The sequence below is a fragment of the Hypoxylon fragiforme genome (genome assembly GCF_022984875.1).
Source record: "Hypoxylon fragiforme strain CBS 206.31 chromosome Unknown GGS25scaffold_6, whole genome shotgun sequence".
Taxonomy (NCBI): domain Eukaryota; kingdom Fungi; phylum Ascomycota; class Sordariomycetes; order Xylariales; family Hypoxylaceae; genus Hypoxylon; species Hypoxylon fragiforme.
Genome location: NW_026054761.1, coordinates 1,186,282 through 1,213,015, shown reverse-complemented (window position 1 = coordinate 1,213,015; position 26,734 = coordinate 1,186,282). Strand labels below are relative to the sequence as shown.

At 48.9% G+C, this 26,734-nt stretch overlaps 7 protein-coding genes across 7 annotated transcripts; 4 read left to right on the top strand and 3 right to left on the bottom strand.

Moving 5' to 3' along the window:
- Positions 1–269: 269 nt before the first annotated feature.
- Positions 270–1,239, top strand: GGS25DRAFT_522674 (uncharacterized protein; the record flags this gene model as incomplete). Its single annotated transcript, XM_049264284.1, has 3 exons — positions 270–311; positions 369–1,077; positions 1,139–1,239. The coding sequence occupies 3 exons, from the start codon at positions 270–272 to the stop codon at positions 1,237–1,239; spliced, it is 852 nt and encodes a 283-aa protein (XP_049115556.1).
- Positions 1,240–4,283: 3,044 nt separating this feature from the next.
- Positions 4,284–6,332, top strand: GGS25DRAFT_522673 (MFS general substrate transporter; the record flags this gene model as incomplete). The annotated part of the gene is made up of 2 exons (XM_049264283.1): positions 4,284–5,159; positions 5,220–6,332. 2 exons carry the CDS (start codon positions 4,284–4,286, stop codon positions 6,330–6,332), a joined length of 1,989 nt encoding a protein of 662 aa, XP_049115555.1.
- Positions 6,333–6,538: 206 nt separating this feature from the next.
- Positions 6,539–9,366, bottom strand: GGS25DRAFT_532368 (FAD/NAD(P)-binding domain-containing protein). Its single transcript, XM_049265585.1, has 3 exons — positions 8,578–9,366; positions 7,558–8,443; positions 6,539–7,394 (listed from the first exon to the last, which is right to left on the bottom strand). The coding sequence occupies exons 1-3, from the start codon at positions 9,009–9,011 to the stop codon at positions 7,173–7,175; spliced, it is 1,542 nt and encodes a 513-aa protein (XP_049115554.1). The 5' UTR covers positions 9,012–9,366; the 3' UTR covers positions 6,539–7,172.
- On the bottom strand, positions 9,249–10,229 carry GGS25DRAFT_320596 (uncharacterized protein). Its single transcript, XM_049257816.1, has one exon. It carries the CDS (start codon positions 10,131–10,133, stop codon positions 9,486–9,488), a length of 648 nt encoding a protein of 215 aa, XP_049115553.1. The 5' UTR covers positions 10,134–10,229; the 3' UTR covers positions 9,249–9,485.
- Positions 10,230–11,069: 840 nt separating this feature from the next.
- On the top strand, positions 11,070–12,773 carry GGS25DRAFT_320564 (lipase). The gene has a single exon (XM_049257815.1). The coding sequence runs from the start codon at positions 11,375–11,377 to the stop codon at positions 12,371–12,373; it is 999 nt and encodes a 332-aa protein (XP_049115552.1). The 5' UTR covers positions 11,070–11,374; the 3' UTR covers positions 12,374–12,773.
- A 9,304-nt stretch (positions 12,774–22,077) lies between these two features.
- Positions 22,078–23,184, bottom strand: GGS25DRAFT_320523 (uncharacterized protein). Its single transcript, XM_049257814.1, has 2 exons — positions 22,971–23,184; positions 22,078–22,874 (listed from the first exon to the last, which is right to left on the bottom strand). Coding segments are annotated over exons 1-2 (615 nt in total). The 5' UTR covers positions 22,973–23,184; the 3' UTR covers positions 22,078–22,261.
- Positions 23,185–23,205: 21 nt separating this feature from the next.
- On the top strand, positions 23,206–26,718 carry GGS25DRAFT_320519 (uncharacterized protein). Its single transcript, XM_049257813.1, has 4 exons — positions 23,206–23,613; positions 23,703–23,786; positions 23,869–25,961; positions 26,023–26,718. Exons 1-4 carry the CDS (start codon positions 23,589–23,591, stop codon positions 26,113–26,115), a joined length of 2,295 nt encoding a protein of 764 aa, XP_049115550.1. The 5' UTR covers positions 23,206–23,588; the 3' UTR covers positions 26,116–26,718.
- The last annotated feature ends 16 nt before the right edge of the window (positions 26,719–26,734 follow it).

The following is a 26,734-nucleotide window of genomic DNA, read 5'->3' as shown; positions in this document are numbered from 1 at the left end:
GCTGGCGTGGTCCAGATTTCCATGTTGGGCTGCCGCCCAAGCTCATTGGCCCAAGTCGCTCTCGTGTATTGACTGTCGTGGGTGGTCTCAGATCCACCGCATACCCAACAATCTTAGCCAGGGGTCGAGAAGAATTTGATATATAAAGTCCATAGCTCTTGTCAGCACATGTCTAGACGGGTTTTCTTTTCCTTCGAACCCCTGACAACGTGTATTGTGTATTTGTTGACCCCTTCTTCGTATCTTTTGTACTTCCCATGTCTCACGTCATGGCGCCCTCACACCTATCCATAGACTCCCTCCCAAACGAGGTATGAGTCCATTTTCAATAAAAATTACGAAGCTCACCGGTACTGACATATCTGAAGGTCATCATCCAAATCCTAAGCTCCTTTTCGACTCGCTCGCTGTTACCCCTTGCTGCTGTCTGCCGTCGGTTCAATGGACTTGTGGGCCGTGTGCACTACGCACGACTGGTCAAAGCTTCGAGGTTGCGAGATCACGAAGTGATCCTTGAGTGCTACCATCCGAGCGAAAAAATATCCACGCCTTCACTGTTCTGCGAATTTCTCGGCATGGATGGACTCGCTGAAGCCGCCGAGGTTGCCAACCTCGGAGAACTCAACAGTGTCTACGCACGATTTCGCCCCTTTATCGGAGACGAGGACCGTGGACCACGACAATCAGCCAGCATGTTGGGAGGAGCACAGCCCGCAGTCCAATTACCTTCACACAAGATTAACTTGGACTCTGGTGAACTCTTCTCCCAACTTTGCACGGTGACCAACTTGGTCAAGATTGGTCCGAGAAACGGCCTCTTCTCTAGCATCGCCAATGTAACGGATACCGTCATCCGTGTGTGGCGCGACTGGCTTCAGCGCGAGGCAGCAATTGCAGCAGGGACACAACAGCGAGCAAGATCGATTTCGAGTGCGGATGATCCGTCCATTCTATGGACCGACTCTTCAAAGACCGTTGGCTTAAAATTCCGTGTCGTCGAGGATGAAAGCATACCCGCGCCTGTCCTCTTCGGGCGTGACGATGAGCCATCGGTATCATTCTCTTTAGAATATGAAGGTGAGATAGCTCGAAGAATACGTGTCTACAGACCAACATATGCTTACATTATTTTCCACAGAGCTGCTTATAAGAGCCAACTGGCTGCTGCTTAGTTTCGAAACGTCGGAAGCCCAGCAAGTCATCCATGCAGGTAAAGCTGTCGTAATTGCATCCGTGTAAAAGAGCAAAGTCCGAACTTACGAGTTCTTCGGAATGTAAATTTCGGGCTCGGTTACTATTTTTAGATCTTCCGCATCCCTCTACACATAGTAGAAGGGAGGTTGTCGTCAACCTTCCTCACCGGGATATCCGATTCAATCACGGCCCATACCGTAAGACGACCGGACCAACAAAGCTGTTGAGCGTACACCATTGGTGCGGAGGATATATGCCGGCCTAGTGGACGGAATTTTTTTAACCAAGACGGAGAAAAACAACCAATGCGAGTTGCCTTGGCTGCTTTGGCCGTATCTACATGATATCTTCGGCTGCCCTCGGTCGGATATGTATCTACTACATCTGTTTTGCTGAAGATTATTGACTTACATGATTTTTACGGTTTTAGGAGCTGTTTACTTCCCAGGAAGCGGCATCATTTACCAGCCCTGCAACGCCTTCTTGCAGTTTGGGGCTCCGTCGGCACAGGCACTTAAATCGATGTCTACTATGCTTGTTATGTGATGGGCACGGCACGGGGCGATGTGGCTGGAGGATAATACGACCATGCAAGGTTATGCGATTTGGAGGCGAACATGTGTCAAATGGGGAGTTATGGGTATGGCAATTGACATGGTCTGGTCTGGGGTTGGCACAAGGCGTCTGACTACATATTAAGCGACGAATCGAATACTACACTCGTGATAGATCGATCGATCGGGTTAAGGAGTCTTGCCTCTTGGATGGATTAAATCAGGATTAATTAGAATTAGAATAGTAGAATATTTTCTACATAGAATATTACTTACCTTGTGGTATCTATCTACCTACATTATACATTGGTATTTTGTGACACTTTTTGAAGTTGCATGTGATAATTTTTAACAGCAGAGGATGGCCTAGAACGAGCTGTGGCGTTTTGAACATGCGGGCGTGATGAGACTGCAAGACTTCAAGGTTGCATCTAGTTACCAGCAAGAAGAAAAAACTTGGAATTCCACAGTAGTCTAGAACTAGCACACTCTTTCGGCATCTTCAATGCCGCCCCCATTCTTCAAGTTGCGCCGTATGATCTTCATTCTTCTCATGGCTTTACATCACATTTAACTATCACGAGCGAGCACACGACAAAACCAACCATGCGAGTGCGGCGGGGAGAGGGAGTTGAGTTGAGTTCGAACGGCACTACGGCACTACGGCTCTACGGAGGTAACCTGCCGGTGGGTGCTTTGGCTGCCATTCGTCCTAATTCCTCGGCTCTGCCGAGACACACACACACACACACACACACACACACACACACACGCACATAAAAGTTGTTGGCTGCTGCTGACCGCATCGTGTTCCTGCATGAAATAAGAGTAGGCTTATTGCATACCTGCCTACATATACCGAGCTATAACCAGGTATGCCGATAGGAGCGTATGCAAAAGGTGGATGCTACTGTACATATCATACTATATATGTAGTACCGACATATGTAGCTAGCGGTTCGTTTCTATGTAGTTAGTAGTTACTATAGAAATTGGCATCGTGTTAATTCTCCGACTCTACATGCCCAGCACTGCACTAAAATTGAGATACAGCTAACCTACATGTAGGGGGGCCTCAACCATCAAGATTTTCTTCCTCGGTGGTAATGATGAGAGTCAAGGTTGAAAGTAACTAAATACAGTGGATAATTTACAGTACCAGGCCTCCCAAGCTCAACTTTAATGTCGGCCACCCGAGCCAAAGTAATAGAGAGTACTAGGTTAGGTACTGTAGAGTCAGTGTAGACTGACTCTGACTGAGAACAGGTCTCTAGCGTTGCAGTGCGGGAGGATCCGCGACACGTTCCCTGCGTCAGGCGAGTTTCAAGTGGTGTTAGGGTACTGTGGTATTAGCCCAGTTCTTTCTACAGCGTAGTACTTCTACAGCAGTTGCAGTGGTTTAGGTGTTACCTATTAACCTAAACTAACTACCTAGTTACTAGCCCTGGAGTCTGAGCGCAGTCGGCCGGAAGGTGCCGAGTTTCTCTTCCGTACACTAACTATTAGTTACTTCGTACAAGTACATAGTATCCATCCATCCATCCTTTGTTCACCACGCAACTCAACTCCGAAGACGCCCGATTGTTCCTAGATCGAGCTAAACTACATACATGATACCTCAGGCACCTTGCTGTCTTGCTGCCTTGGCAGATCGCATTACGTTCTGTCAATCTGGTAAATCTGTCCATCGCCCGCGCATCGCATCGAACAGCAACTAGGATGTTCATGCTTGGAAAACAGCTTTCACCTTACCCAAGACACCGCTGAAATCCTGCTATGAAGCAAACCGCCCAAGTTAGAGTTCTACTCCGTACAATATAGGGTGCCGACAATCACCTTAAAGCGCCCGACTTATGTACAGCTTCACCTTAATACACTCGAAGAGAGATTTCCAAAAAGAAATCTCAGACACAAAGATGTAGGTAGTTATCTAGCTGCAAATGCCGGCACACCGACATAGCTTGGCCCTACTGTCACGAGAAAACTAGATCCAACATTGTTTCGTGAGAAAGAACCAAGACTTTTGGGTAGGTTGACGTTTCTGGTAAGGATGGCTAGTGTTTGTGATATGGCCCCGACTAGGGAATGACGATCTCACTCGCAAACCGTCCGTGCCATTCCCCTTGTAGGTATTGAGGGGAATCCGTCCTGAGTGTGTAGTAGGATATGTCTATTACCTATTATGTAGGTAGGTACTGCTTCTCTTCATTTACTTACAGCTTTCGTCTAATGTATTTCTCTTCGTCGTCTGAATTTTAATCCTAATTTTCATACATACTCTCGCTTCGTCGAAGTTGAACTTCGTGGGCCTGGCCGCCCTTTCTTTTTCACTTTCTAACGCCTGTCTTATTCAAACAAACTTTTTTCTTGTGTACAATTCTATTACCTTGTTGCTTCATGCCGTGAATGATACGATCGACGTCGATAATTTCCGCTTTGTATTCGGCCATTATATGCTTGGGTTGATCTGGTTTAGTCGAAAATCTCAAAATAGCATCCGGAAGGGGGGTGGAAATAATTGGGAAAGCCGCCGTAATGGCGATTCCCGAGTCTACGGAGCCGGCAGCGCCTGAAATATCTCAAATAATAGATCCAGGTCGTCTTGCGCCGCCAAAGCCCCCTATCAACAATCGGAAAACGCTTCCGCCTTTACCACCACCAAAGTCGCCTCTGCCAAGGATCCCAGAGTCCGGCGAGAAAAGTGCGGGAACGAGTAATACTGACCGAGAACCGTCGATATCAAGCGCCATTGAATCGATACTAACATCGCTAAATGATGATGAGAAATATGATAAATTATTATTGAAGCTACCGGAGGAGCCGGAGGAGCGCCCCCCAAGACCAGTATCCAAGGACTGGCCGAGGTCGCGGCCCACAACCTCAGCTACGACGGCGACCACCGCGACCACCGCAACTGCGTCATCCTTCTCCAGCACCCTATCAAAGCGGACTATCAAGTATGGCACAGGGAGATACGCGAACGTCGAGCTGTCCCCCCAGCCCAGCGAGGACCCTGAGGACCCGCTGAACTGGCCCTTATGGAAGAAGCATCTCAACTCCGTCGCGCTGCTATCCATGGTCTCCCTCATAGGCGTGATGAAGACGGCGTACATCAGCGTCAACAGCGTGATCGCCATCGAGGAAGACTCGTCGTACACGGCCGCGGTGGCCCTGACCGCCGTCCCGCTAATGGTGTCGGCTGCGACTGGGCTGGCTTCCATGATACTGGCGAGGATGTATGGCAAGCGGCCTCTGTACCTGGTTTCGATGGTCGCGATATTAATCGGCGTGGCCTGGAATACGCGGGTCCGGGGAGATTTGGGGCAGAATATGGCCGCGAGGGTGTTCCAGGGCCTGGGGTGGGGCGCGTTTGATACTTTGGTGCTGGGGTCGATTCAAGATACTTATTTTGTTAGTAACCGTCTTTTCGGAGCTCTGATCGAGGTTCTGTGTGCTGATTAGGTATTCTAGGAACATGAGCGCCAACCGATAATCATTATTCACCACGCCGTATCCGTTGCGATGATGTTGGGCGCTCCTCTGCTTGGCGGCGTGGTCTCGACTGGGGCCAGGGGATACGAAGCCCAGTTCGAGATACTGAGTGCCTTCTTGGCGATTTCCATGCTACTGCTGGTATTTGGCGCACCGGAGACCACTTACGATCGTCCAGCGACCTCCGATGAGGGACCGCCCACCATGGCACGCTCCCAGTCTACCTGGCCTAAGGTGACATTAACAAAAGAGGCCGTTCTCGCGTACATGACCAAGATGAAGCCTTGGTCCTACCGTGTAAACAAGATCAACTTGCTCCTAATCCTGCAGGCGCCCCGAGCCATGTTCGCCCCGACGACCGGGCTTCTCTTCGTGATCACGCTCCTCCCCTACGCCGGCTTCTGGAGCCTCGCCAGCTCACTCTCGCTAATCTTCTCCCCGCTCCCCTTCATGCTGTCTACGGACTCCCTCGGCGCCATCATGGCCGCGGCCTTTATCCTCGGCCCCCCCGTCGCCGTCGCACTCGCCCTGCCCCTTTTCCAGCGGCGCTTCACGCCGACCGTGCACGTCGTCACGCTCATCGTCGGCACCGCCTTCGCGTCCATGGGCACGCTCGGCTTCGGCCTCTACGTCGCGGGAATGCCCTCCGCCGGCGCAACGCTGTGGGACCTCGGGCCCAGCCGCGTCAGCATCCCCGTCGCCTCCTTCCTCCTCGGCCTCCTCGCCCTCGGCTCCCTCGCCCTCGACGCCACCGTCCAGCCCGTCGTCCACCGCTCCACCGCCTTCATCTCCGCGAACCTAACCGTCGGCCTGCGCAACACCGCCGACATGCACGGCGGCCTCGCGTGCCTGAGGAGCCTGTTCGCGGGGGTCTTCATCCAGTCGATCCCGAACGCGATCTCGGAGTGGAACGGGCTGAAGATGACGGCGACGGGGCTGGGCGTCGCGCAGATCTGCGTCGCGGTGTTGGCGTGTGCGGTGTACTGGTACTGGGACGAGAACGTGAGGAGGCTGGATGGGAGGGCCATGGGGCTGATTGACCTGTCGATTTTGAGGAGGATGGGGAGTTTTTTTGAGGGGGATGGGGAATAAAGTCGGTGCCTAACCTAGGTAGCCTAGGTAGGTATGTTTCTATTCTACCGTGGCTATGAAGGACTGGGGGGGAGGGGGAACGGACGGGTGGATGGAACAGGACAGGACAGGACAGGACAAGTTATGGTAATGAAACGGCATATATATATATCCCTCGGTTAAGTAGGTAGGCAGGCAGGGTACTTGGTCGTCGATGGGTTAATTTATCAGAAACACTTGTATATTATTATATCACGTTTGGTCCGAGCTAGGTAACTACCTATTCCGAAACACGCCCTGGATTTCATGACAGTTTTTTTTTACTACCTACCTACCTATGTAAACTAACCTGGACCTGACTTGTTTCTTGTGGCAAATCTGATATGTGACGTGTAGGTATAGGTGGTAGGTACTCAATCAAACCTTGTCGCCTTCAATGGTATTGAGTATTGAAATGATTGACTGCGATTGGCGCCGCCGTGGGACGGGATCGAGAAAAGGTGAGAAAGGGGGGGGGGATCCGTAGGTATGGTGGTTGGTGGGATTGCCTACGAAGTTCTTCTGCCTTGGGGTAGAATTCTACAGAGACCCGCGTCAAAGGAGTGTCTCTATCGCCTGGAAAAACATTCATTGCTATCACGGCTTATACACCGTCCTGATGTGTTTACTGGATCGGCGCCAGATCCAGCTCAAGACCACAGACCGGGCGCTTCACGCACCGCGAGTGACAGAGCAGAAATATGGCAAACACATTGCAATAGATTGCCTAAATTACTTCGTAATCTAGGTATGCCTTGCAAATTTACCTAACCAGCAAACCTTGAGCCGATACCCCTGATGTCTGCATGCCCAGGTATCTATCTACACAGCCTCAGCCAAGGCATCGAACCGACTCCCCCTCCCAGTCAGATAATCAAACTCGGCGCCCCCCGACTTAGCGCTGTCCTTCGTGCCCAGGACATCCTGGATCGACCAGGCGATCCGCTCCGCCCCGATCCTGGCACCAATCAGGTTGGGGGCGCCGGGGCCGAGCTGCAGGGCGGCGAATCGGCCGGCGACGAAGAGCGGGACGTCGTCTCTCCACTGTGGCGGAGATGCCGTGTTAGTCAGGGGAGAAATGGGGAGTGGATAGGGTGATTGGTTGGAAGAGGAAAAGGGGGAAGGGGGGCCAGTAATGCGGAAAGTGGATATGGTATGAGAATGAGGAATGGGAGTGGAAGCCGGAAATTTAGATTGAGGTACTTACGGCCATGTTTTCCGTGATGCAGGGGAACCCGCCACAATCCTGGATAGGATAATCCGCGCAAATGGAGTGCAAAAACGGGAGACAGGCGAAGTTGCTCTGCACGCCAGTGGCGAAGTATATGTGATCGATGCGCGGCAGTGGCGTCTGTGCCTCGTCCGACAAGTCCACCGTCCAAGTCTTGGATGCCGCATCCCATTGCTTCTCCTTGATCGTGGTGTTCTGCAGCATGCACAGCCGTCCCGACGCAATGTGCCGCTCGAGGATCTTCTTGTACCGCGGGGTGATGCTGCCGCCGTTCCGCGCCGTGTGGACTTTCTCCCACCGCTCCTCGACGGAGTCGGAGGACCAGAAGGCGGCTTGCTCGAAGTTCCGGAACTTGCCGACCCATTCGAGCCCGATGTCGAAGTATTTCACTTTGAGAGGCCCGCGCATCAGGAGCCACACCTTGGTTACTCCGCGACGGATGGCGAGGTCGGCTAGCTGGGCTGAGGTTAGTCCGCCCCCAACGATGACAATGTGCGTTGATTGTTTGGCCTTGAGCTTCGCGCGGACATGGGGAGATGGCATCTCTTTGATGTGCATCGCGTGGGTGATTGCTTCAATCCCCTCACTGGGCATATCGGGAATCTGAGGCGGGTTGCCACCCACAGCTAGCACCATAGTCCTTGCGTAATGGGTGCCATTGTTGGTTCGGACGGTGAAGATCTTGTCGGTTTCTGAAATGTCCTCATTATAATCGAACTGAATATCTTCTACCTTCTCATGGCGGACGATATTCTCCTGCAAACTGTAACGATCCATGAGACAACCGCAGTGCGAAGCGAACAGCGGCGTCGAGGGGACGAAGTAATCGTTTCGATCACGTTCATCAACCGTGGGCTCTGTCCTAGGTCTTGTCTCATTTTGAGCATATATACACTGGTAGACAAGTGAAATGCAAGGTAAGGAAGGAAGCCTTACTGTCTTCCAGATCTTTCTCTCTTCTTTCTTTGATGCTTGCTGATCTCTTTCCCAACACACCCACGCAGCTCTGTTAGCTCGTTACCTCTTTCATTCCTATATGTGTACGCCAGCAAGCCATCTCGCTCGGAGGGGTCAACGTGAAAGAACATGGGGCTTCTGAGGTGTGAGATGTCAAAAGTCTTGAATAGCGTGTCCCATCGTGCCATCCAGCGATTGTCGGTGGCATCGAGAACTAGAAGGTCAAGTTCTGCTTCCTTGGAAGGGGAAGTGCAAGACTTCTTCGGGCGTATCTCTGCCCCGGTCCTGTAGTTCTTGATACTAGTCTGATTCCTGTGCTTTTGAATCCAGTGGTAACGTTGGTGCTCGTCATCTGAGAAGTTGGCGGCTGGCATATGTTCTCTCAACCGAGCTGCAACTGCCAGGCCACAGGGGCCAGCGCCAACGATAAGAACATCATGGACTTGAATATCACCTGTCTGATTGAACGCCATCTTTACTGTTTAGAAGACCCGAGAGGAGAACAAGAGGAAAGAAAAGCTCGGGTTGAATAGTGGTATATGTGCCGGGGTGAGGGAACCCTGATGGCGAAGGCGAACACCTTGATGGCATCCTCTTTACCATAGTAGGCGAGATTGAGGTCATCAATGGTGGATGCAACTGATTCGAACACATAGTTTTGAATAGGCACTTCAGTGTGAACTGTCAGTATTCCGCATTTATACCTCATACTGGCGAGTAAGTCGAGTCTCTAGGTAGGCACCTATGCGATCGCAAATGTGATGACGGAATATAAGCCCTCGAAAGGAGTCGTGAGAGATGTCGTTGCATTCAAAATATTGAATGTGAATGTACCTATATGCCATCCTGGGATGCCTACATCCTACTTACTAGGCAGGTACAAGTTGTGCCTGGTGTTTTTCTCTCCTATTTTCAAGGTTGCTTCAGGGTTGATTGGTTGGTTAGACCTATTCGAAATGCTCCGCGACGTGATGAGCCACGGCCATTTCATCTCCCTCGAATGCGCCACAAACCGGGCAAGTCACCGTGGCCGATGTTACATCCATGACAGGATTGAGCCCAGTATTGCTTGGGAGGTCGTCAGTTCGGGCCGAGCCACTTGGTTGACCAGTCTCGTTTGGGTCGTTTGGGCCATTTCCATTTCCATTTCTCTTCTTCTTGCCCTTGCGCTTCGCCGGTACAATGAACGCGCTTAATTCAACTTGTTCTGTTGCAACTTCAGGCTGTTCTTCCAGCCGCATGTCTTGATAACGCGGGCGGCGTCCGCGGGGAAGATGAGAAATTCTCGCATTGGCTGAAGAATTCATCATTGTCTCGTTGGTGAGTGGCGCATAATTATCGATTGGTGTCAGATTATTGGATCCAGAAGTCGAGGCTGGGGAAACAGAGGCCATGTTGGTTGCCATGCTTTGAACTCGTCCAATGCGACCGTCAGTGAGCCTCACTTTGATACCACGGTGATGATCACCACGCGTCAAGACATCACAAACAGCGCCGCTTACTTGACGGCCTGTGCGTTGGTCAGCCTTGAGAACGATATTTACATGTGCACCTGGAATGACCTCGGTGGTTTTGGGAACTGTATGATTGGTCATTTTTTATTTTATCCTTTTGGTGTTTTTCTTTTCTTTTCTTTTCTTTTTTTTTTTTTTTTTCTATTTTTGGATTTTGAATTTTGGTTTCTGATGGTTGTCAGGATGTTTGGGTGTTAAGGTGGTGGTAGGGTGATTGACGATTGGTGAGGGTGAATGCCACTGAATGGTGATGGTGGCGTTCTAGATCGGTAAGATGATACGATCTAAAATCTTCTTTTTTCTCAAACTTTCTTCCGGAAGAAATGTGACGAGTAACAAGTCCGAAAAGGCAAAAAGAAAGAAAACAAACCAAACCAAACCAAACCAAACTAAGCCAAGCCAAAACAGAAACCCAAAAAGAAAGAAAAGAAAGAAAAAAAAAAAGAGAAAAAGAAAAAGAAACCAAAAAAAAAAAAAAAAAAAAAAAAAAAAAAAAAAAAAAAAAAATCGGTTTCCCCCCCCCTCCCCTCCCCTCTTACACCCCGATATAACATTACATCTTCTTTACTTGCAATAACCCTCTACTTTAGCATATTTCGCTTAGTTGATTCTTCTTCTAGTCCCTTTCCATGGTTCCAGAATTCTTCTCGCAGATCGGTACATATTCTACTCACTATGGTACTCGTACAATACGGTTCGGATTCTATATAAGGTATAGACTCATGGATGGATGATTGCAGCTTGCATGATGCATGCATACAGTTCGTGTCACGGGATCCCCCTATAGATAGGCACCCTCCCCTATCTTCTCGCATGTTTCTATGGTTCTATGGTTCGTCTCTATCTTAGTCACTAAGATGCAATTCTGACCAGTCAACACCTACATGACCAGTCGTTTGGAGAATACAAGACGGCCGCTTATCCGACACCCAGATTTGTGGAATCGATGTCCCAGTCACCTTTCACTGACCCTCACCGACTGCCGAGACTCCTAGCTCTGCTTCATACTATTGGTTAAGAGATCGCCAACTGGCTCTCCATCCCTTGCAGAAGACACGCTAGGCTAGTCTGTCGCCATCGAGTTGGCCCCTGTACCTGCAAAGCTCCAACATAAAATGTCAAACGTCTCCGTTGCCGGTGCACTTCCTCGAACATGGAGACGTAAACTACCTATAGTATCTTGGAAGATCCTCGAAACTTGACCTTTGGCACCTACTCCGACTTGCTGGATCACTGGACTACCCAACTACTGGACTACCACTGGACTACTACTGGAACTACTGGAGTGCATTTCACAAACTAAACCGCTCGCTCACCTCACGATGCGCAAAGTTTTGGCGGGGCCAGCGGACCGCTTGCCAAGACCGCCATATGATGTTGAGATAGACGCTATTCTAAAGGCCTTGGGAGGGGTCTCCGAACAATATGAAGTTGAGAGACTTCGAAAGGATGCATCGACCAGGACCCAGCCTCTCACGAATGCCTTGCTCGCAGACAAGACCGTCCGCGTCGAGGACATCTCAGTACCGGGACCCCGACAACAAAATCTCACGGTTTCCGTCGTACGGCCAGCAGCGACGACCACAGCGGGTGGGAACCACCCATGCATCTTCTACATACACGGCGGTGCCTTGGTCGCGGCAGATCGCTTCGCTGGCTTGGATACCAGCGTGGTATGGGCAAAGGAGTTTAATGCCATCTCGATGAGTGTGGAGTACGGACGTGCACCAGAGCATACGGGTACGCAGCCTGCAGAAGACTGTTACGCAGCGCTGCTTTGGGCTGGAAAGCACCTGACCGAATTGGGTATCGATCCCGAGCGTTTGCTTCTCTACGGAACCTCTGCTGGAGGTGGCTTGGCCGCGGCAACCGCTCTTATGGCACGCGACAAAGGTGGCCCGAAATTATGCGGCCTGGTTCTCGAATGCCCCATGCTCGACGACAGAAATGAGAAAGTCTCATCTCATCAGTTCTCCACCGGCCCCTTTTACAATTCAACTCTGAACAAATTTGCTTGGAGATGCCTCCTTGGCGAACGCGCCGGAGGCAACTCCGTTAGTGAATACGAAGCACCTGCCAGAGCGCGAGATCTCTCGAAGCTGCCCCCGACCTTCCTCGATTGCGCGTCGGCTGAACCATTTCGGGACGAAATCGTGGCTTTCGCCTCTAAATTATGGGAGGGCGGCGTGCAAGCCGAACTTCACGTGTGGCCGGGTGGGCCCCATGGCTATGATCGCATTGTTCCCTCTGCGCCCTTTGCGATACTTGCAAGGCAAACCAGGCTGGCCTGGATCCGCAGAGCTTTCCTTCAAGCCACCTGACAGCTTGGCTCCTGATTGCAGTTTTTATTGATATTGAATCTGATACAACTGCTACGTAATAGCGTCATATAAAACAATCAAAACGATGAAGCGATTCACCAAATATATCCCAGGGGGGGGTGTTGAAGGGCCATCCATAACTACGCATGCAGAGACACCGGTAGTTAACACTATCCACATCTTTGAATCATGTTTCCATCTGGGGGGAGGGGAGGGGAGGGGGGGAAATTGCTTGGGTTCTGATGTGGTGGCGGCGGACTCATCCACTCGAGAAATTGTAACTACTTTCAGGTTGTACAGGATAGACACCTTCACATAACACAGCCGGCTACGGACATGTTTGAAGGTATATTAAGCAGTTTGTTATGATTAGATAAACGTGTAAATTGTTAACAGGTCCGCTACCTTATTTCGGCAGAGACCTTCTCCACGAAAATCGTTTCCCTTAACAAAAATTACCTAGGTATATATTGCTAAGTTTCCATATCCGAAAGTGCTTGGCATACATATACACATAAACATATACACAAACTAATAGGTATAGATGAAGACATGATGCTTCCTTGCAACAGCAAGAAATAGACAACCATCACAAAACTTTGTGAGATCGTGTGTTCAATTTCTCCCGCCTCACTTTCCACAGTGGTCTCGTTTCACCATCCCTGTTACCACCGCAAGGAGATAGGGCTAAGAAGTAGTACGAATTAGTGAAAGCTCAGACCAGGAACACTGCACGCCATCACTACGGTATCCAAATCCGCGGGATTCTCTATTACAGGGGGAAGGGGGCAGATGATATCGTCTAAAGTCTGCTTATTGAATCTGACGTACGGTAGTACAAGTTCTGGCTATCCATTGTGGTCTAGACTCCTTTCCTTCTATTAACTATCTATACCTAGCCATTTTTGCACTTCTCTATTTGGGCCACAACTAAGATATATATATCCCCACACGGGTACCCTACGCCGTAGACCATGATAGCTGCCTAATAATAAGCAAGTACCTGTCTAACCAAAGTAGTGTGAATTTCTGCTTAACATCTAAGGGGACATCAAACCTGGTCGAAGCATAACATGACGTTACCCATAACGACTTTTACCGGATGCAAGTGACACATCATATTTGTGGTCTTGGTCTTTTCTTGGGTTACCACCATTCATTTTGACACCTTGTGTTGAACCACATAGGGTATCCTTTTCCTCGTCGTAAATTTCAACAGGACTCCGTGCCATAATAGTTATCATCTAGGTACCTGACCAGTGGCCATGCCCAAACGTATGATTAATGAAGACTGAGCTATGACCTTCAATGTTAACCTTGAAACTTGGGCATCACTCGCCGCAGACGTAAGCGAGCCTATACGTGGCGATCGTGCTATCAGCGCAAGAGAAGCAAGGTGAAAAAATCTTGTGTCTACAATGATAGTTGGCTCTTACACCACGGATCGAAATTGTATAGCTGTTTTTCTATCCACCTAGTATAAGTAGGATGTGGTAGGCAGGTGTCCTTCATCCTATTTCAGTCGTTCAAGAAGATGGGCATGCTACTTCAGTAACATGCCCATAGTTACTGGGTACCAAGATTTCAAGTTATATTATGTACAGCCTTGGGCCCTTTATACATCATGAAAGACAGCACACCGGCTAATCCGGACTACTTCTTTTGGCTTTAGTGAGAGTAAGTACGTACGTGACCCTTTCCCATGATAATGTTTTCCTGTCACAAACCTCGCTAACGAAGCTGGGAGTCTCTAGATTGCTTATTTGTTTGCGCTGAATGACAAACTCAGACCACGAATGCCGTTGGCGAAAACCCCAGTCTCGTACGAATAGCCTGAACCGCCAGATGTTGTCATATTTGGCATCTATTCTACCTAATTAAGCCATACCTACGCAATTATGCACAGCATTGTACCTACATAGACTAGCCGATCCACGATAACGTAAAACTGGTAGAGCAGATCCTAGTGGAGGTGTAGATAGTTGCTAAACGACTGTCCTTAATCGAGCTCTAGAGATAACGACGAATGCTCTTTTTTTTCATACGATTTCCACGTAGAGCAGAGACATATACCGTAATTGCTCGCTATTTCTGAGAGCCCTTTTAGGCATCTCAGGCAGGCAACCTACCTAAGTAACCCTGCTTTTGTGGTTTTCCATGGTAGGAGAAATATGTGAATATCACCAAGAAAAGTGTCAACTAGCTTCACCACCCAAGCCTTTGTCCATAGTACTGCCTACATGAGCAGGTAGATTGTGTCCAATGAAAATATTGGAAAAGAGAGGGAATACGCGTCAACTGCAAGTCAGGGGTTTCACAAATGACCTCTGTGTCGAAAAGCACCTACCCAGGTGCATACACTTGTTCATCTAGCTTGAACTACCTATACACGCTATTATATTGTGATAATACCTGTTAATACCTCACGAAACACCTTCTTTTTCAAGTCCAATATAATGACTAATGCAGCTCTTCGGCACTTATTATCTAAGGGCCACCTACCTAGTAGCAATCACGATCTCGAATATCCCAATGTCCTAACCCCAGATGTCCGAGCAATAACACCCCCCCCCCCCAACAAAAGCCAAGCTATCCTGGAACCCTAAGATACACTTACCTAGTTACATACATACACGTAGTAATTATTGTATTTCCACGAAAACTGTCAACCAAGGTACGGGATGGTATATCTGGCTATAATTCTTCGAGGTGGAGCCCAAGCCCTCCAATACGAGCAAGTCATCGCGATTCACAACACGTCTAACTTATAACCAAGCTTTTCCAAAGAAAACAGATATGGGTCGGATTGACACGTATCTACAGCTCGCCCCCATTATGACGAATCAACTTTCGGGCCCTCCCACCATCCAAAGGTCAAGTGTAGGGGTCGACTGTCAATGGCATGATGATCATTAGTCAGTTGAGTGTAGGCATTTACCTAGCATTCTTGGTACGCCACCAAGGATAGCATAGGTAGCTACCCACGGGTGGGCGTCACAGCGTGTCTGCCACTGGGGGAAGAACCCACGAAGTATGCATACTGGTCATGTATCTCACCCAAAAAGACGTACATATAGGGGCGGGACGGGCCCTTACATCCCGGGTCCCAAGTCCCAGGTTCTAGGATGGATGGGATTTAAACCTGGCTAACCTAGGAGTTACCGCCGGCCGGCTCGTCATGGAGAACCACCACTCCCATTTTTCCATTACGCAAACAGAACCCATCTACGCCTTTCTTTCTCCTTTTGTACATACTACACACACACCTAGATACATTGTGATCTGTCATCATCATCATCATCATCACCCCACCGGGAAGCAAACCAAAGTGTGACAAACCAAGAAAATCTCAACGCAGAAAGCTCCGACGGCAAAGGCTTCGAGGGGGCGCATGGGTTGGGCCATATATCGAAGCTTGCTTGGTGGGCACCCCTGCCCTGCTGACCGTGCCTGCGCAAAGAGAAAAAAAATTTCCTTCCCATCGAGCTCCTGGGCTCCAATCAAATGGCAGGAAGGCAGGCAGCCCGAGTCACAGCGGCCTGCTGCGTGACTACCTACCCTATGATTGTACGTCTCGAGCCGCCCCAGCCCTCTAGCAACCAGCGTCAACGGAAAGGTGAAACGAGAAGGGGGAGGGGAGGAGAAGAAAAAAAAAAAAAACCAAGAACTGTTCTCGTGAAAGCTGCCAGCTTGCTAGGTACCCTGCCTGGGTAGGGTAGGTATGTATGTATGTAGGTATGTAGGTACGCTTGAGTGCAGTGAGCAGGGTCAAGGGGGGTTAGACCCAGGCCACTGGGACACAAAGAGCCGGATCCGTTCCCTCCCAGACCGTTACCGCTTCCCCACAGATATATCAACCTGATCTGTTGAGCGTGACAGGCGCCAGGCCCCACGTCGTTTATTTTCTGCACAGGGGAGGTACCGCTACTAGGTACAATACATATCCAGGGGAAGCTCGCAAGTTACGTGGAGTGGGGGGACACGTTTCGATATGATAATGATCTTGAATACGGTAGTTAGTTGGTATTAGAAGGCGTCTTTTCCCGGAACCCCCATTCTTGACCGTGTGCTAACCTTGTTGGAATACGTGGCGGTTAGGCAGGTACCTATCAGCTAAGCCGTTGATAGGCATCCAATCGAAGCCTTGGGGACTTCGCCAAAAAATCGTCTTATACCTGCCTACTAACCTTAGGGACTTTCATAGGCTGGTATCTATTAAGGAGTAGGTACGTGCCCAGGTGCCTATAGGTACTTCGTAATATGTGAGCAGAAAACGCCGTCACTGGGAAAGGCTAGTGGCAATAGCCGTTGGATTATACGTATCTATCACTGGTTATCATTAAGATGCATGGCGGTATGTGGGCGGCGTTCTGACAACGGGAGTGCCACCAAAACACGGCAGTGCTATATTGAGGCTTGACTGGCCCCTTTACTAATACATCACTCCGATGTCATGTGCATTCAATGACATGGACCTGCCTCTTAAGGTCCGGAGTTTCCCGTACGCAGCTAGATGTCGGATCAGCTGGCATTGAGCAAGAAAAAGCAGCCCAGAGGCTGTTTGTTTACCGGGGCGGGTCAGGGGTTGGCCGTCCGTGGCAAGACATTTCTTTTACTTTCCCTCGGCATCTTGCTCTTGCAGAAGAAGATAAAAAATAACTAACTACCTAGTTACATGATATCTGATTCTAATTGGCACTGGTAAATCATCTATTATACAAATTTTGAAAAAGCCCATTTTGTGTACCGCCATTGAAGTCCGCGATAACCCCATTTCCTTTATCTAACCGAGACGCTCACTCACTAGTCCTGATATATCTATCCACCGAGATTCTAATATACATACCTACCTTCGTTCCACCTACTTTCTCTGCCCAGGTTTCTGGAGAAGCTTCCCCCCTGGTGGTTTGGTTGATGATGGTCCGGCGACGGCCTTCGGCCTATTCTTCTGCACCGCCTTCTTTGCGTTCTGGGCCTAAAGCACGATACATGATTAGCTTCGACTGCGCCCCTAAATGCCGTCATATAGCCGAGACGGAATAAGAAAAAGCAAAACCGAAATGAGCGAATTGGCAATGCGCTTTGAGAGTTACATATGTGCCTAGACAGATAGGAGAAGAGGGGAGGGGAAGGGGACTTACAATCAACGCGAGCTCCAGCGTGTACTTCGTCGCGTGCCAGTAATTCTGCAGGGGGCTGATCATGACGAACATGAGCGTCATGCAGTTGGGGCCGAGCGAGCGCTGCAGCACCTCCGTGAGGATGTTTCCGTTGTACGTCGGGCGGGTGTTGCTGGCGAGGTCCGCGAACACCCTGCCCAGCGCCGACAGCGACTTGTTGATGTTGCTGCCCTCCTGGAACTCGGCGCCCGAGGTGCCGGCCTCGCGCGTCTGCTCCGATCCCGCGAGGTCCACGAGGTTGAGCAGACCCTCGCGCACCACGGGCTCCGCCGTGCCCTCGGCCTGAAGCGTCGCCTTCGTCTCGAGGCTGATGATGAAGTGCGAGCGTGACGAGTTTGCGTTTAGGTCCGTCGAGCCGAAGTGCCGGTTCCGCATTCCCATGTCTATTAGCGCGTCGAAGTCATCGGGCGACTCAAGTGGCATGAGCTGGGGGTCGATAACGGTGCGGTCTGTCTTGGATATTTTCTTCTTCACGCTGCCGCCCGCCTGTAGGAGCAGTAGCTCGTTGTTGTAGATCTCGTAGCAGCACCCTTGTGCATCCATCTTTACGCCGAGCTCCTCCAGCCGCGCCATCTCCTTGAATATCATGTTCCTGACTCGCGGGATGATTCCGTCATTGGGATAGTCTGTGCCCTCCTCACGTCCTGGGATTGCCTCTAGGTTGCTCATCGTATATGTCTTACCGGTCCCGGATTGGCCGTAGCAGAATACGCAGGCTTTCTTACCGTCTATGACAGACTGTACGAAACTGCTGATTTCGCTGAATACGTCGCCGTTTGTCTCATGGGGTAGGAAGATTCGTTCGAACTCATATGTTGTGGACCATTTTGTCGATGTTACGCCACGGGCACTGTTCTCTACCTCCTTTATCATAAGCTTGGCTGGGTAATCGTGCATTTCCCCTGTCTCCGTTGTGTACTCTAACAATTTGCCTGAAGGAACTGGCCGGATGCGACATATGACACGGATGGCACCTCGGAGCTTCTGTAATTGCTCAAAAAGTATGCGTCGTCTGTTCTCTTCCACCCGCAGCTTGTCCATCCATTGTTGGATTATCTTGTCTGCCTTTTCGGCGCGCTCTTTCTCTTTCTCTAGAGCAGCGAGATGCTCTATCGAACGCTTTTTGAGTGTAGCCACATCCCGCATCAATGATTCAATTGTTCTGTCTTTTCCAAAACCGCGCTCTACCTCTTTCTTCGCAAGCTCCAGTTCTTTCTCTAGGGCCATCATCTCTTCCCCTTTCGCTTTAAGGCGCGCAATTTCCGCATCTTTTTCTTCTATCTCTCGGATGACGTCTACGTTATAGCTACCCTTGAGCTCATCCGTTTTCTTTATCTCCTGTTGTAGTCTCTCGAGCTCCTGGCGATTGGCTTCTAGTTCTATCTGAGCTGATTGTAACTCGCGATGTGATTGCTTAATAGTATTCTCAGCAGATTGCTTATGTTGCTCTAACTCCTGTTGTTGTCTCTCGAGCTCCTGGTGGCTGGTTGCTAATTCTGTTTTAGCTGAAAGCAACTCGCGACGTGACTTTTGAACAGCATCATCAGCGGACTTCTTTTGTTGCTCCAGCTCCAGTCGTTTGGTATCTAATTCTGTCTTAACTGACTGTAGCTCGCGATGTGACATTTGAACAGCATCATCAGCGGACTTCTTTTGTTGCTCTAGCTCCTGCCGTTTAGTTTCTAATTCTGTCTTAGCTGATTGTAGCTCGCGATGTGATCGCTGAACAGCATCATCGGCAGATTGCTTCTGTTGTTCTAACTCCTGTCGTAGTCTCTCGAGCTCTTGGTGTTTAGTTTCCAATTCCGTCTTAGCTGAAAGCAACTCGCGATTTGATTGCCGAACAGCATCCTCGGCGGATTGCTTCTGTCGCTCCAGCTCCTGGCGATCCTTGTCAAACTGGGCTTTTTCCTCTGCCGAGGTCTGCTTCAGTTGCTGAAGAACTGATTTCCCATTTTTGATTTCACCGAGTAAAGTCTGATATCTGGTCTCGGTGTCTGCCCGGGCTTGGGTTTGGTGGCCTAGTCTCTCTTCGTATGAACTTTTGAGGCTACCTGCCTCGGCGTCATGTGCTTCTCGTAGTTTGTCGTATTCTGCCCGCAGTTTGCTTTGCTCGGTCAATCTATCGTCGTTCGACTTCTTCAATTTCAATACTGTGTCCTGTAGCTCTCTATTCATATTCTCAAGTTTGGCGTTAGACTCTTCCTGTATTCTCTGCAGCTCGCCTGACATATGCTTTTTGATAGACTCATTCTTCTCCGTCAGTGCAGCAATCTCGGCTTCCAGCTTGGATTGCAACGTTGAAATTTCAGCATTTGACTTGGCCTGTAGTGCCTGTCGCTCACTTTGCCTCTCTTCTTCAAAAGTGCTTTTCAACTGTGTTATTTTGTCCTCAAAGCCTCGACGGACTTCCATCATTTTTGTTTCATATTCCGTCTGCACTTTGCGCACCTCAATCCTCCTTTCTTCTTCGTGCTGCTGTTTTAGCCTAGAGACATCTGTCTCTAGCCTTGTGCGCGTTTCCAGTTGCCTGGTTTCGGACTCTTGTTGAAATTTTTGCAGCTCATGCAGTAATTCTTCCTTGCCTGCCTCCCTCACTTTTTCAAGCTCAGCTCTTAGTGAGTTACGTATTTCTTGAACATTCTTATCGTGCTGAGCCTCGAGATTACGTATTTCTTCTCGAGCATGTAGGAGCTGTTCTTTTATTTCGAGATCCTTACTACCTTTCACTGCTTTCAGCTCATCGCGTAGTTGTCCTAGTTTCTCCTTGTCTAGCCCCTTCTCAGACTGATAGGTGTTCGAAACATCTCGATACATTCTCTCTGCTTCTTTCAATTGTGTTTGGAGCTCAGCAAGTTTCACTTTCCACTCATCCTGTCGTTCCCTGTGCAGCTCCCTCTGCTGCTTGGAATGCATATCAAACAATGCCTGGGCGGTTCTCCGCGCATCTTCTAGATCTTGTTGATGCTTGTCGGTTTTGAGCTCCAAACTTGCCTGGTACTTTTCGAAGAGAGCCTGTCTCTCTTCTAGCTGGATATTAGAAAGCTCCATATTCTTTCCTCGCTCCTTAGCCAGTTCAGCCTCCAACTTCGTAGTTTTTTCATACAATTCCGTTTGATATTTATTTTCGACTGTTGTTGAAACTTGACCCTGGGCTTCTGACAACTCTCGAATCATTTCCCGCACCGTGTTGAGATCTTCGCGTAGTTGTAGGCTCTCCGTTTGCCATACTGCCTTGAATTCATGCTCCAATGCCTTTTTTTCTACCCCAATCTGGGCTGTCGATAAGTCTAGAATTCTTTTTCGTGCATTTTCTAATTCCTCATATACCCTTGCATATTTCGACTCCCATTCTGCTTTATACCTTTCCTCTATTATTTTTTCTTCCTGAGTTTGTTTCCCAAAGAGATCATGATACTTTTGTCTGGCCTCCTCTAGTTCATCTTGGAGCTTCGAAACTTTTGATACCCACTCTGTGCGATATTCTTGTTGCATGTTCATATTTTGGAGTTGGTCATTCGAGATGTCGACAATTCTTTTTCTTGCTTCGTCCAGCTCTACGCGCAACGCCGTATACCTTGCATCCAATTCGATATGGTATTCTTGCTCGAGGGATATCTTCTGAAATTGAGGATCCGGGATATTTGAGCTCTTGAGTTTTGAACGTTCCAATTCATATTCGCTACGAAATTCCGACTTCTTTGATTCCAGTAACTCCCGATACCTGTCTTCGATGGCAACCTTCTCATCGCGATGCTTGTCTAGCAAATCCCTGATTTTGTCTCGTGCTGCGTCCAACGCATCTTGAAGACTCAAGTTCCTTGATTCAAGGCTGCGCTGATGGTCCTTGAATTGTAGCAATGCTGTATGTAAATCTTTGAGCTACATTATTTCAAGGCTACCTCTGCTGGATAACTCACCTGTTTCTCCGGCTAACTGAAGTCCTTGTTGAATACTCTTGTGGCTGTTCAAAGTACTGTTAATCATCCCTTGAATTGTAATAAGTTGTTCATCAAGACTATGCATCCTTTTGTCAAATCCTTCTACTCTTTGATCATGATCGATTGAAGCTGATAAGTCTATGTAAGCTTCCGCGATCAAACCTCAGTATTGGGCTCCTTACTCCTATTTTGTTTGCGACTACGGTCTCGTGGTTTGACCGTCTGGGATGCCGCTGATTGAGAGCCTGTGTCCGTGTACGGAGCGGCATCGTGGCGAGTTTCCGAAGCGAGGCGTGACTTGGGCGATGATAACATACGACGCTGATTTGATTTTGCCATTTGATGGCGGTCTAATTGATGATCCCCGGCCTCATAGGCCCAATTGAAGGTAAAGTACATAACTATCCATTAGTGAAGTCACTTGATTTGTGAGAGTTTAGTTACCAATGTCTACTTAAGACAAGTTGAGTGATTGTTATGTCGTACGCGCTGAGTTTTCCTTTGTCTAAATGTCTCTTTTGATATATTCTTCCCTATTTAGCATACCTACCTAGACAGGTAGGTATTGTAACCAGGTATTTTACCTAGTATCAATCCGGCCGACCAGTCAAAGATGAATAATAAAGACGAACTTTTTCTTCCATGAAAGGGCAGATTTCATGATGATGCGCCTTGTAAGATCTGGGTCACCTTGGAATCTGAGACAATGAGAAATATCTGGTCGGAATCGATGGATATATTGTACAGTGTGAGCTGGATAGGATATTTTACCATCCCTGATTCGTTAATTCCTTGACCCTACTAACACATGCCTTAAAGCCCTTCTTGAATCTCCTTTGCCACCGTTCGCTCTTCAGCCTCTTCTGCTTCAAACCAGGGCGCTCGTGGAATCTTTGAAGCTGGAAATCCTGCCGCAATTTGTTTTGGGCTACCTGGATGGCCAGAAGCTTGAAGGATCTCGCAACATCGACATTCCGGCCAACATGAATTGTACGACCAGTTCGGGGAACTAGGCGTAGGGTGGGTCGCGCAGGGGCCGGTCGGTCTTCGATGGGCTTATTGCGAAGCTCGCCACTGTCAAACGCAACGCTGAAATCGCCAAGGTAAGGGTCTTCATAAACATCCATGACGGGCTTCTTGATCTCGACTTCTTCTGCCGACTTAGGTGGTGTTTCTCTATCGAGTTTGTTGTACCAGTTGGGAGTAGGGGCATAGGCCTCCCCAGCTGATCTAAGAATCGGGGTTGTACATATTTGTCGTATTTTGGTTGTCGAAGGTGTGGGTAAATTTGATAACGGGAATGAAGACCATCTCGGCGTGGCTGTTCGTAATAAGGAAGTCGATCGAAAGGCGACTTGCGCAGCGCGACATAGCTCAGCCCTATGTGAATCAGTAAGTATAGGCAGGCAGAGTGCTTGGTAATACCAGAAGGGAGAAAATAAGAATATTGAATGTACAAGATGGTGATTTACTTACATTTTGAATAATTGGCTGAGCTTAGTGAGCTCTTCGGATCAAATATCTGATGATAATATATATTTCTTGAAAAAAAAAAAAAAGTTGTAGCTGATGGCAAAAGAGGATGCGATTTTGTTAAAGTGAGCATTTACTTGCATATCCGATGATTTACCGAATTGAAAAACCCCACCATGTCATAGCTCAGTGCTGCTTGAGCCTTGAGATAGGAGTGGATCAGATCCAGCTAGACAGCTAATTACTATGGAGGTTAGGTAACTGGAGGAAAGCCTGGAGGGCTGTTTTGTTACCCATACTCTGTCTGTACTAGCGCAGGTAGTACTAAATATGTACCTACCTAGCCTAGTATTTAGTAACAAACCTTGTCAACTTCAAATCCGCCATCTTAAATCTACACTACTACATAATTTCTCTACCGTCGCCAAATAATTTTCTGAATCTGAATCTGAATCTGCCTGCACATCCCAACCGTCCCTTTTCTTGGAGGCATTGCTGTCCGTGCATACCTACTTTTTACTACCGAAACAGTCGGCATCGTCGACATTATCGGCGAAAGCCCCACTAACTCGTTAACCCGAATCGCGTCTGTCTATTCTAGTGCTATCGAATATTTCCACCATGTCATATAATCCCTACGGTGGAGGTTAGTCATTGTTGTCTCTAGTTTTCATATTATATATTTGAGTTCTTCATAGAGATCATAATCATGCTAACGATAGTAACCCATTCAAGTGCCTGGCTTCGGCCCGCCTCCCACTTATAGTTCATATCCTGGTGCCGCTGGCGCTCCAGGTGTCCCGTCTGCTCCTGGTCTAGGTATGTAGTAGCCTTTGTTATATTCCCTTTAACTACGTCTATCTACCTAATGCTCTTCGTGATACTGACAATTCACCTACAGGACCTCCTCCAGGCATGTCTGCCCCAGGAACGGCGCCACCACCTGGCGTTCAGCAGCACAACCTCAATCAAGCTAATCGACCTAGCGGTCTGCCGTCTTCCTTCCAAGCTCCTCCGAATATGCCTAACATTAACTTCAACGCCCCTGTAATCCGTCTCGGTACCACCTCCTCGAAGCCCTCAACCCCGGGAATACCAGGCCGCAAAGATAATGAAGTCCCGACTTCCGCTGGGCCTAGGGCCGGCATAGGTATGGACCGTGGCTTGGACCAGACTCGCCAAGCTATACGAGAAAATATGCAGTCGTTGGTCCCTCCATCTAAAGAAGAAATTGTACGAACCGTTTTTGTGAGTGGCATCACAGCTGGCGTTGGCGGTAATAAGGGCGTCGAAGAGATTCTTAGCGCTGCAGGCAAGTTACGTCGCTGGGACTGTGCCACCGATGCTGGTGGGAAAGACATGAGCTTTGGCTTCGCTCAATTCGAAGATGCGGAGTCGCTCTGGATTGTTTCTGAAATTCTGAAAGATATCCAGATTCCAATGAAAAAGCAGGAACCGACAGACGAGCCAGCAGATATCGACGATAGCTACGCAAAGTTCGAGAAGGGAACTCTCCAAGTCCGTCTGGATGAGAATTCGACAAAGTATCTTGAGGCGTATAAGGAAAGTAGACCTGATGACTCAGGTGCAGAAGCAAGACTAGAAGCTGCCAGAGGTGCGTTGAAGCAGACCATAAAGAATCTCTTCTATCCTACGTCGCGATCAAAAGCGGATGCAGATGGTGATGTCACCATGGGCGATAGCTCGGCCCAGAATGGAGAGAATGTTGAGGTGGTTAATATCCCCTTGGCACAGGAGGACGAGCTAGCCGACATACCCGCTGAGATGCGCGAGACCGTTGCCGCCGAGATCGCCGCCTTCAGAGAACGAAGCATCAAGCGCGATTTAGAACGTCTAAAGCGCGAAGAAGAACTCGAGGCCATGGAGCGCCAGCGGAACGGTGCCCAGAGGCCCTCTCGACTCATGTCACCGCCACCTTCGAACGCAAATAATATTCCTCTAGGTCCACGCGGGATGCCTAATGCGCCTTCGGGTCCTAAGGGGCAGAAGTCCGATTTAGGCAAGGATTACAATAGATCAATCAGCTTCGTAAACGGTGGGACGACCAACGGCGGGTTAAATCACAACAGAGACGATGAAGATGACTCTGCAAGTGACGGGGAGCTAGAGCGTCGACGAATTGCCAAGCAGAAGGCCGAGACCGAGAAGCTATATCTTGATGCCGAACGTCGCTGGCTTAACCGGGAGAAGTCTCGGACAGCGGCTCTCGAACGTGAGCAGGATCGCGATGAATCAGACGCGAAGGACTTCGCCAAGAACAAGGAAAAGATGCTCCAGCGACTTAAGCACTTCGACGATGATGCAGAGGCGTCGCGGAAGGTTGAAGAATATTACAAGGATCGAAGCGCCTGGATTCGAAATCGCACTGCGTTTAGGGCTAGGGAAATTGCTGCTGACGATGCTGATCGACAAGCAGAAGAACACGAACGTGTCAAGGAAGAAGCAGAACGTGAACAAGCCAGAGGTATGGCTGATTCATTTCTTGAACGGCAAGCCCAGGAAATGGAACAGCGGCAAACCAGCAGGGCTGGAATTGCTGCACCGCAGCCATTCAAACTATCCCTTGGTGCAGCGGCACAGAAGGCGCAAGCGCAACGTGCAGCTCCACAGCGAAAGACTATTGCCGAAGTTGAAGGATTGCTTGAGGATGATGACGAAGATGCAACCTCTAGGCGTCAACTTGTCCCTATCCAATTCGAGCCGGCTGCTGCAGCAGCCATGTCCGATGAAGAGCGCGACCAAGCCGTACGTGCGCTAGCCCAGGAGATACCTAATGAAAAAGAAGGACTATGGGAATGGGATGTCAAATGGGACTACCTGGATGAGAGTGTTATCCGAGATAAGCTTAGGCCTTTTGTTGAAAAGAAGCTGGTCGAGTATCTGGGTGTGCAGGAACAACTACTTATTGAAGTTGTGGAGGAACATCTCAGAAAGCATGGCAAGCCTGGAGAACTTGTTGAGGAATTAGTTGAGGTATGTGACTTGTTACGCAATAACAGATACTTCATGAGCAACTTGCTAATTTTATATACAGGCCCTGGACGACGAGGCGGAAGCTCTTGTAAAAAAGCTCTGGCGAATGGTCATCTTTTTCACCGAGAGCGAGAAGCGCGGCCTTTCTGCATAGGTAACATACCTAGGCATAGGCATAAACTTGAGCAAAGCATGCAAAGGACCGATGCTTTGTGCGATGTATAATTACCTCTCCTTCGGACAACTATGTGATCTCACCACAAATCTTGGGTGATGCTGGAAGGCGTCTGGTTGTGGCCTTGAGTCGGGGTTTACAGGTTAATATTGCTGGTTTCCGGGTCGTCATAGTATTAGGTATAATGGCCCAGAAGCAACATACGTACATAGTACTATCAGAAGGGTTACTTTGCCTACTTGCCTCCCTAGTGCCTACATATAGGTACAGAGGTGCCTAGTAGTAACATTAGTTTTATAAACTTCAGTATCTAGATGACTATATAGTACATAGTAGGTGGATTTGGAAGAGAAACGGCATGGACTTTCAAACATTACATAGTACCAGATCGGGGGGCTTTTTCAAAAACCAAGGCTGTTCATGAAGACACTATTCACATGGCAATGGGGCCTTGTTGCTATATACCGTGGACATCAATCATACTAGGTAGATTACTACTAGGTACCTACTATGTAGTACTACATAGGTAGGTACCTAGTACTTACAATGTAGGTACAAAGGCACCTAGGGTAGTGACTTCCAACATTGAAGGTGCAAT